This window comes from Nomascus leucogenys, chromosome 8 (assembly GCF_006542625.1).
Source record: "Nomascus leucogenys isolate Asia chromosome 8, Asia_NLE_v1, whole genome shotgun sequence".
NCBI classification, from domain to species: Eukaryota; Metazoa; Chordata; class Mammalia; order Primates; family Hylobatidae; genus Nomascus; species Nomascus leucogenys.
In genome coordinates this window covers 108209441-108220127 of record NC_044388.1, presented here as the reverse complement: position 1 = coordinate 108220127, position 10687 = coordinate 108209441, and the positions used below count along the sequence as shown (strand labels likewise).

Below are 10687 nucleotides of genomic sequence, written 5' to 3'. Positions count from 1 at the left end.
TTCCCTCCCTGTCCTTCTTGAACAAGTTCCTCTGAATCACCTACCCTTGGATTGTTAGCCCCAGAGGGCATTCGCTTTCTTATTCTCCAGCTGCAAGAACTGAGGCCTGGAAGGCTTAACTTATTCATCTGAGAGATACCAGTGGGGCCACAGTCTATGAAGGTTTCCTGACTTCCAGGGTCCGCTTTGTCCCTGGGATCATGTGGGTCATTGTCCTCATGGTAATCATCATCAGCATCAGCACTGTGTCAAAATCATCATAGCAAGGAAATAAGAGGAAAAGTTCAGAAAGGACTAAAAGAGGATTCTTTACCATACTTGTTTTAGATTAGTTATAATAAACCTGATTCTAAGCAATTTAAAAACGATGGTTGTTATGAGCCTTAACCAGGTAAACATGGAAGAACACAAAACACACTTGAGATATTTTCGGTGATATTTATTGGGCTGTACCATTGACTCCCCAGAGGTTTAGCAAAATGTTGGGCACATTCAATATATATTTGTTGAGTGACTAAAACGAATGCCTACTATGTCCCCAGAACTGGATGCTTCCTTAATGTAATCATCAGAGCAACCTGCGAGGTCTTAAGTGTTATGCCACACTGATTACGACATGTGGCTTAGTTACATTGTGGCTTATCTGAGGCAGATTTGATTTTAAATCTCTCTGGTGATATTCCAACTGTCGAATGCATTGCTCTGCACCTAGCGAATCCTTAATAATTATTAATTAATGAGGGTGCCTTCTCAGTCTGAACGCTTAAACCACATGCTCTCCGAATATGACGGGAGTTGCAGCATATTTTAATTAAATACTGACAACTTTAATTCTGATTGCTCATTCTAATACTCCTGAGCTAATAGCACCATGCTAATGGCTTGTTCATTTTGGAAGATATTAACAGCGGAGCGCTGCCTTTTACCCAAACATAAGATCATAATAATTAAAATCTGATATTGCTCGAAATGAACTCCTTTAAAGTAATTTATATCCCACAAACACACACAGATGCAGGCATGTAAGTGCCAACATTCCCAAGAATTTACGACCCCTTAGAGAAACTCTGTCCATTCCTTTCCAAAATGAAAAGTTTTCTGTTGACGTGATAAAAGACTCCTTACTAGGTTCAGGGGAAATGTGTATTTCCACTGATCAATTTCTGAGTTTCCCAGAAGAGGGGAGCCACAGAGAAATCCTGAAAACTAATGGCTGTGGGAGGAAAGTCTATTTGTACTTTACTGCACCAATCAGAGTCTAAACCACTGAATCAGAGAGTGAGACAAAGAAAAATCTTATTGTATGTGTGAGACTAAGCATGAGGGAGAGATGGGATCTGCATACACAAAGAGATGGAATAATTTGGAGAGAGGATCCAGAAAGCAAATATAACATATTGCATTAATTAATTGTTTTCACCAACTTATATTGAGTGCTTATTGAGTCCCAGGCATTGGACACCCAACGGTGTTTGTGCTAGAGTATGATCCTTAATGAGAGGTTCATGTTTGGGCTTGGGAGGGTGGTGCTATGAACCCCCGAAATTGTATGTAAAATCTCATGTTTATGGGCATATATGGGTGAGGGTAGAAATAGATTGGTAGTTTTTTTTTTTCCTGGGGACAAAATATACAGCACGAGTCACATTTTCTAATCCTTCAGGAATCCCCAAAAGGTAAGTAACTATGATAATAGAATTCGCCTCCTCTACTCTTTTCCTAGAAAGAATGAACAAACCAAAGCCAAAACCAAAACAAGCCAACGAACACAGATATTTCTCTACTTTTACTTCCTTTACTCTGGTAAAGTTAAAAAATATTTTCTACCAAAACCTTAGGAAAAAGCCTTACCCCTACATTCCAAAGGTGATAAAAAGGTCACCAAGGCCAGGGGCGGTGGCTCACGACTATAATCCCGGCACTTTGGGAGGCGGAGGCAGGCGGATCACCTGAGGCTGGGAGTTCAAGACAAGCCTGGCCAACATGGTGAAATCACATCTCTACTAAAAATACAAAAACTAGCAGGGCATGGTGGCGTGCCCCTGTAATCCCAGCTACTTGGGAGGCTGAGCAGGAGAATTGCTTGAACCTTGGAGGCGGAGGTTGCAGTGAACTGAGATTGCGCCACTGCACTCCAGCCTGGGCAACAGAGCGAGACTCATCTCAAAAGAAAAAAAAAAGCCACCAAATATAGTGAATTATGGGATACAATTCATTGACAAGCTATTGGCAAAAAGGTCATGTCATTAGAGATCATTTGAACTAATAATCCCATTGCTAATCCTTGCTTGAGTCTATGTAAAGAATTCTCAGTAGGATGAGAAGCATAAGTCACAGAAATCTTCTCCTAACAGCTGTGCTTTTCTGAGTGTTTATTATCTACCAAGCATTATTTCAAAAGCTTCACCTGCAAGGTGTTATTAAACCTCACAGCTATTTTATGAAGATAGGTATTATTACCAGTCTGTTTTACAGACAAGGAAACAGATTCAGGGAGGTTCAATAACTTGTTAAAGCTCCACAGCTAGAAGTTTTCTGTTATCTTGATCCCTTCCCTTAAGAAAAGCTATAAATGACCACACTGTAAAGGTGAGCTAGATGTCAGGAAATGGAAGCAACTATCTAATCTCAAGACAAAACAGCTTTCTTGCAAGAGACAATTAATTAATTTAAATAGTGTTTAATAGTTGGTTTGTGAGGGCCCAGTTTCTTAGCAGAATTCATCTTTGTGTTTCCAGAACCAGAGGATTTGAACCGAGGTGGTGCAGTCAGGTTGGGAGGAAGTGGGGAATTTTTTTGAGACAGAGTCTTGCTCTGTCGCCCAGACTGGAGTGCAGTGGCACGACCTTGGCTCACTGCAAACTCCACCTTCTGTGTTCAAGCGATTCTCCCGCCTCAGCCTTCCGAGTAGCTGGATTACAGGCATGTGCCACCATGCCAGACTAAGTTTTGTGCACACCCGGCTAAGTTTTGTATGTTTTAGTAGAGACGGGGTTTCACCATCTTGGCCAGGCTGGTCTCAAACTCCTGACCTCAAGTGACCTGCTCTCCTCGGCCTCCCAAAGTGCTGGGATTACAAGCGTGAGCCACCGCACTTGGCCCGGAAGAGGGGAATTATTAAGGACACGGAACTGAGGTGAACTACCCGATTTCAAAATCCTTGTCAGCAAAGCCTGGCTGAACTGAAGATTTTTCTTACCATCTAGACGGTGGTTTAGACTTTCCCTGCCTCTTAAGGATGGCTTTTTTTTTTTTTTTTTTTTTTTGGAGACGGAGTTTCACTCTTGTTGCCCAGGTTGGAGTGCAATGGCGTGATCTCGGCTCACCACAACCTCCGCCTCCAGGGTTCAAGCTATTCTCCTGACTCAGCCTTCCTAGTAGCTAGGATTACAGGCATATGCCACCACGCCCAGCTGATTTTGTATTTTTAGTAGAGACAGGGTTTCTCCATGTTGGTCAGGCTGGTCTCAAACTCCTGACTTCAGGTGATTCTCCCACCTCGACCTCCCAAAGTGCTCGGATTACAGGCATGAGATGAGCCACCACGCCTGGCCTGGATGGCCATTTAAAACAACTTATTTTGACATAATTTCATACTTGCAAGAATAATACAAAGTATTCCTGTATACCCTTCACCCAGATTCTGTGTCTGTTGACATTTTACCACATCTGCTTTCTCCTTCTCTCTCTAAATAAACATATTCATTTTATTTTCTTTTTCATGTAGACATAATGATGCTCTTTTTTCTCTCCAGGGTGTATTTCCCCCAAAACAAAGACATCCTCTTCCATAACCGCAATACAATGAAGAAAATCATGAAATTATCAATGATATGGTTTGGCTCTATGTCCCACCCAAATCTCATGTCAAATTGTAGTCCCCAGTGTTGGAGGAAGGGCCTGATGGGAAGTGATTGGATCATGGAGGCGGATGGATCATGGAGGCGGATTTCCCCCTTGCTGTTCTCGTGATAGTGAGTGAGTTCTCACGAGATCTGGTTGTTTAAAAGTGTGTGGCACCTCCTCCTCGTTCACACTTCAGCCATGTAAGATGTGCCTGCTTCCTGTCACCTTCTGCCATAATTGAAAGCGTCCTGGGGCCTCTCCAGTCATGGTACCTGTACAGCCAGCAGAAACATAAGCCAGTTAAACCTCTTTTCTTTATTAATTACCTAGTCTCAGGTATTTCTTTATAGTAGTTCAAGAACAGACCAATACAATCACTGATAAAATACTGTTAACTCATCTACAGATCTTACTCAGATTTCACCAGTTGTCCCAATCGTATCAGCAAAAGAAGATCCTAGCTCACACATTGCACTCAGTTGTCACAGCTCTTTGGTTTCCTTTAATCTGGAAGAATTTCTCAGCCTTCATGTCTTTCATGACACAGATATATATATAATTTTTTTTTTTTTTGAGACTGAATCTCGCTCTTGTTGCCCAGGCTGGAGTGCAATGACACAATCTTGGCTCACTGCAACCTCCACCTCCCAGGTTCAAGCAATTTTCCTGCCTCAGCCTCCCAAGTAGCTGTGATTACAGGTGCCCACCACCATGCCCAGTTAATTTTTTGTCTTTTTAGTAGAGACGGGGTTTCACTATGTTGGCCAGGCTGGTCTCGAACTCCTGACTTCAAATGATCCACCCACCTTGGCCTCCCAAAGTGCTGGGATTACAGGTGTGAGCCACCATGTCTGGCCTGACACAGATATTTCTTGAAAAAGTACAGGTCAGTCAGTTATTTTGTCACGTTTTTCAGTTTGAGTTCTACTGATGTCCTGATTCGATTCAGGTTATGCACTGCTGGCACGAATATCACGGAGGTCATGTTGTGCTCTTTCCAGTGCATTGTATCAGGAGGTGCACAACATGTCCCATCACTGGTGATGTTGACCTTGGCCTTTTGTTTAAGCTGGTGTCTGCCATGTTTCTCCACTGTGAAGTCACTATTAAGTCACTATCCATCCCCCCTTATTTTTACATTAATGAATTGTTTAAAATTTTTGGTAAAATATGCATAATATAAAATCAACCATTTTCGCTGTTTTTAAGTGTCCAGTTCTGTGGCATTAAGTATAAGCATATTGTTGTACAGCCATCACCACCATGCAGCTGTAAAATTTTTCCAAGTCTGTACTCTTTAAGTACAGACTTAAATATGGCCCTTTGCAATATTATGCTGAAATCTTCCTCTCTACAGCTTTCCTACAACTGATTCTTGTTATTGCCGCTAGTTAACCAAGGAGGACTCTTGTCTTGGGTTGACATGAAGGTGAGTTGAAGGTCCCAATCATGACCTACCTCCTGCTCTCCTCTTCTCTGCTCCAAGCTATGCAACCCCAGCTCCTCTGAGGAAAGAACATGAGGACTTGGGCAGGTTCCCTTTAGTAAAAAGATAATAAATTTTCAGAAACCTGTTTACAGCCAACAGGACAAAGAGACATTTAATTTTTCCATAAAGCCAGATTTGGCCAACATTTTGTTGGTTTTGTTTAAATTCCAAACCTTCTCTTTCTTCCACAACCTCTATGCTATGTATGTTATTTTCAGAGGTGTGTGCTTCACTGCAAACCAGCCACCATTCTACTTTCTGTCTCTAACATTTTGACTACTCTAGGCACCTCATATAAGTGGAGTCACACAGAATTTTGTCTTTTTGTGACTGGCTTATTTCACTTAGCATAATGTCTTCAAGTTTCCTCCAGGTAGCATATGTCAGAATTTTCTTGCTTAAGCCTGAAGAATATTTCATTGTATGCCAGTATCACATTTTGTTTGTTCATCAGTTTATGGACACTTGGGTTGCCCCTGCCTTTTGGCTATTTGGTGAATAATGCTGTTATGAACATGTGTACAAGTATTGAGTCCCTGCTTTCGTTTCTTTTGGGTATATGCCCAGAAGTGGAATCTCTGGATCATTATTTTCCTCTTCTTAATTAATAAGCATCTTGGAGGACGATACTTTGAGATTACCTAAAAAACCTGTTATTTTTCTGACACTTTCACCCACTAGTTTTAGCATCCATGGATTTCTATCTGACTCAATTATTCTAATGGTTGTCAAATGGCAATTTTCTAATTCCATCACTCTTTCTGCATTTATGAGTTGGCATTCTATTGGAAAGAAGAAACTTTCCTTCTCCCCGCTTTATTTATGAATATGGACTCATTTTATTGAATGGGCTATGCTCCTTTCCTTTTTACACTATTGCTCTGAGCAATTCTTTTCCCCATGATTCCCCAGAGTGCAAGTTTGGGGAAATGCGGGAACTTTCTGTATTTCTTTGTCACCATTAAGCAAACCGAGAGTGCAACCTGACTTCCCCAAGTTGAGAAAAATCACTTTCCTGCCCACTCATTAGTTTAGCTCAAGCGGAAACCCTTTTTCTAAAGTGCTTTCTGGGTAGCCCCGCGCGAACTGCATTTCCCAGAGGTCTTCGGAGTTGCGTCATCAGCGAGCGCGGCTTTTTGCTGGCGAAGCCGGCTTTGGAGAGCTGCTGTGGCGGCGGCAACATGGCGGACGTGATAAATGTCAGTGTGAACCTGGAGGCCTTTTCCCAGGCCATTAGTGCCATCCAGGCGCTGCGCTCCAGCGTGAGCAGGGTGTTCGACTGCCTGAAGGATGGGATGCGGAACAAGGAGACGCTGGAGGGCCGGGAGAAGGCTTTTATTGCGCACTTCCAGGACAACTTACATTCGGTCAACCGGGACCTCAAGTAGGTACCGGCTGAAGGGGCCGGGGTCGGGGACCGGCCCCGCTCCGACCCTGCCCCTACGTCGCTCGAGTCTTCCCAGGCAGGGGCTGTTCTCCATTTCCCTTGATCCCTGTTCTTTCTCTTCGTGTTCTCCAAGCCTCTGCCTGCCCCTCAGGAACACCTTAACACCATCCCCGCTTTCTCGTCTCGCTTCTCCTGGCCTCCTGGTCCTGTTTGTCTCCCGCCATCCTCGACCTCTTCTGTGGCGGTTCCATTCCTGACAAGGAGGCATGCTTTTCCCATGAACTTCCACTTCTCTGAGCTTGGCAGGTTTCTCACCTGTAGGCCCTCTGTGCCCCATCACGTCTGATCCGAATGTAGTGATAGTACAGACAGGACCTGGTCAGTCGGCTCCAAACCCAAGTGCATCCGATCTGATTAGCCCCAATTCCCCGGCCCTGAACTTGGACTTCATCAGTTCACCACCACCCACCCGCAACCACGACGGAACAGGCCAGGCCTTGAGCTATCTTCACCTTCTCCCCTACCCTCTCCCAAACCACCTGATCAGTTTCCTCACTCCCACTCTCACTGCTCCTGTTCAGTTCCTTCCGCAGTAGAGACCTACTCTCTAATCTCTTAACCAGTTTAGTTACTTATGCTTAACGCCCCTGCTTCTTAATTTGTAGTCTTTTAGGGTTAATGATTCCACTTTTCGTCCTCTTTCTTACAAAGCACCTTCTTCACTTATACTTTATAAGTGTTGTAAGAATTAAACGAGAGCATGTTTGTAAAGGGCCTGGCACATAGTAGGCACTTCTTGATTGCTTAGGTCCTGAACTTGCCTTCTCTTTTATAAGAGAGTCAGCCCTTCCCAGGAAGGTTAGAATTTCAGGATTTTTGCCATTTACTTCTCAGAACTGACCTGAGTAGGGGAAAGCATTTGGTGAGCTAGTCATCCTTTGATTTCTGGACTGGTTGGATTTTTGTTTTTTCAACTTGGTCTCCTTAGTAACCAGATGGAAAGAGGAGGTAGGATGGAGGAGGCGGAGGAGGAGGTGGCCAAATGATGGGTGCCTTTTTGTTTTCCCCCTAAGTAGTTGCCATAAATCACACACCCCTCCTCAACGCCCACATCCGCTTGCTGTTCTCTGGCACAGCGCGGAGCACCAGTTAATACTTTCCCTGCTTCAGGGGATGCACTGGCTATTCTTCCCTATCTTCTGTTTTCTTTCCATTTTCTCTCCGAGTTACTTCCCTTTGTAATGTTCAGGATATTATAACCCTTCACCATTTTAAATAGAAACGTTAAGAGTGCTGACATTATCCTTTTGCCTTCTTAAATCTTTGTACAGTAGTGCCAAGAAGAAGGTGGCTGATGATTCCAAAATGAATGTGGCATAAGAAGCTGTTCCTAGAGAGTCTTTTGTTGGTAGTTTGGGACTGGCCCCTCAGAACGTACTCCTGGAATGTGCTCTTGTTGGCTCGCTTTCCCAAGCTTCTCGAGGGTTTTCCTGCTAGACTGAAGTGTGTTTGTTTGACACAGCCCCCTCGGTGGTGCCTTTCCATTCCATTTGTTTATTTTATCTCTTCTTTGTTTTGTTAAGTTTTACCATCTGTGAAGCATCATGTACAAATCTATCCCTATGTGAATGATAAATAGTCGTCATTTATTCAGGTACTTGCTGTTCTGCCAAGTGTGATGATCTGCACTTGGGTCTGAAAACTCTTAGTGAGAGGCAGTGTTATACCACATTTCAAAATTCCAGAAAGTCTCCTCCTCACTGCAGAGATGAATTTGAGTTGTTAAATTCTGATTATGGGAGTCTTATTGATTCTAATGCCCTTACCTTTTTTTTCCTCCTTTGGAATGGCACCAGAAGCTCTGTTTTAAAGTCAGATAAACTCTCATTTGGGTTTTTTTGTTTTTTTTTTAAGTGTCCCAAATATTTTTTTAACCTTTCAAAAAGTATTTCTTCTTAAGGGACTTCTGATGGATGGTTTGAAGAGCAGTCTTTGATCCTGGGGGCTGGCTTTACCCTGGAGTGTAAGTGGGCTTAGGTTTATTTGCCTTATCTCTTTGCTTTTCAGTGAGCTGGAACGTCTGAGCAATCTGGTAGGCAAGCCATCTGAGAACCATCCTCTTCATAACAGTGGGCTGTTAAGCCTGGATCCTGTGCAGGACAAAACTCCTCTCTATAGTCAACTCCTTCAAGCATATAAGTGGTCAAACAAGGTAAGGGAGACGTAATAAATGGAGCTAATATATGGAAAGCCAAGTTTTCTTATATTCCATAAATGCAGAAAGCAAGAGTAAGTTTTTATTGCTTTTCATGTTCTTGATTCAGCATGGGGTTATGGAGTTGGAAGTTGTAGAATTTTTCTGTAACCTATTTTGTAGTCCTTTGAAGTCTTTGGGGATGCATGATGCTCAGGTGATTACGTATTAAAAATTCTAACTCAGGTGTATTTAACCTGGAGACTGGGTATAGGGAGCAACTCTTATGAACCCCTTAAAATTATATGCAGTATGTTGTGGTATGTGCATGTATATCTGGGGAAGGCTTCCTAGCTTTCATCAGGTTCGCAGAGGAATATGTGGCCCCCAGGAGGTGTCTAAATGTTTAGCTGCGCACATTATGTTCTTGTATTGTCTTTTCCTCTGTCACAGATGGATGAGCATCACTAGAATACCTTTTGTTAGATGACTCTCTAATTACTTAGATGCCACCTAAGGGAGACTGTTCTTAACATGCTCTGTAGAGTTTGATATTCATGGGTTCTTTCAGCAGGCAGGCCTGTGGCAGAGACCCTAGGACAGCTGTAAGTGGCAAACTAAACTGTAGTTGAAAAATAACAGAAACAATTAGGCTCATGAATCTGGAAATGGTTCGTTTGTTTACTAACAAGTTCCTTTTTTTTGGGTGCTATGTGTTGTGGCGTGCATGTGTGTATGGGCTTTTTATGTTGATAGGGAACTAGAATATATATTTTAGGAATGATTTTGGAAGCTTTTTTATTATACTGTGCTGCCTCCTTGACTAATTGTTGTGAGAATTGTTGGTTGTTTAACTGTATGCAGGGTTGTGCCCCCTCCAGTAATCCATCGTCATTTTCCTCTTTTCTGTGGGTTTTTTTCCCCTTAGTTCTTGGATGAGAGATAAACCTTGAGAGTTTTTCTGGTGTGCAGAATTTTTTCTCTGAATTTCTCTTTGAGGGTGTTTTAGTATTCTTTGGTTTGAAGTGGAACTGTGGGAGCTGCATTTGTGATTTAGGAAGGTGATTTATCATGGGTTACTAAAGAAAGAACTTGAACCTTGAATGCATACATTTAGCCCGTAAGGCCTTTCCCCAAAACTCTGGGCTGCCAGTGACAGAAACCCAGCTGGGTCTAAATTTAGCCAAAAAAAAAAAAAAAAAAAAAAAAGCACGGGGGCCTTCATTGGTTGAAGGAACTAAAATGTTCAGGGAGTTACTTGTCTGTGACTGAGCTCGAGAGGATCAGGGTGCTCGCATGGTGTGGCAGGAACATCACTCTCCTGCCCTCCCTAGGACTGCTTTCCCGTCTTGTCCTGATGCTCTCCAAGGGGTAAAAAACATGGCTCGACAGTTGTGGGTGTACATAGTTCTTATACCTGGTGACCTCCCAGTGTCCATATCAGGCTCTGAAAAAGGATTCTGGCCCAAACTTGATAGGTGCCCTCTGAGATGATTCACTGCATCCGTGGGTGGGATCCGCAGCTCAGAGCACCTGAAACACAGGAAATGGGGTTCCTTGGAGTTGGGAGAGAGGGAGCTCCCAGAAGGGATGGAGGCAGGGCAGATGAAGAAATCACAGATGTCTGTTGCGGCTTTTTAGGCCAGACATGGGACTGTTCCAGCTCTACACAGATAGGTGTTTGGAAAAGGAAGCCATGTTGATGTATCCCATGGGTAAAGTTCTCAAAATAGGCTACAGTGACAAGGGCTATTCAGTGGTGAGAAGATTC

At 43.2% G+C, this 10687-nt stretch overlaps 1 protein-coding gene across 1 annotated transcript in view; it reads left to right on the top strand.

Annotated features, from left to right (window-relative positions):
* The first annotated feature begins 6479 nt into the window (after positions 1-6479).
* Positions 6480-10687, top strand: part of MED27 (mediator complex subunit 27) — a 227964-nt gene continuing 223756 nt past the window's right edge. Inside the window, exons 1-2 of the mRNA XM_003276779.1 lie at positions 6480-6719; positions 8790-8934. Coding sequence (XP_003276827.1) covers positions 6517-6719; positions 8790-8934 — 348 coding nt within the window. The 5' untranslated portion in view covers positions 6480-6516. The remainder of the gene's footprint in view (positions 6720-8789; positions 8935-10687) is intronic.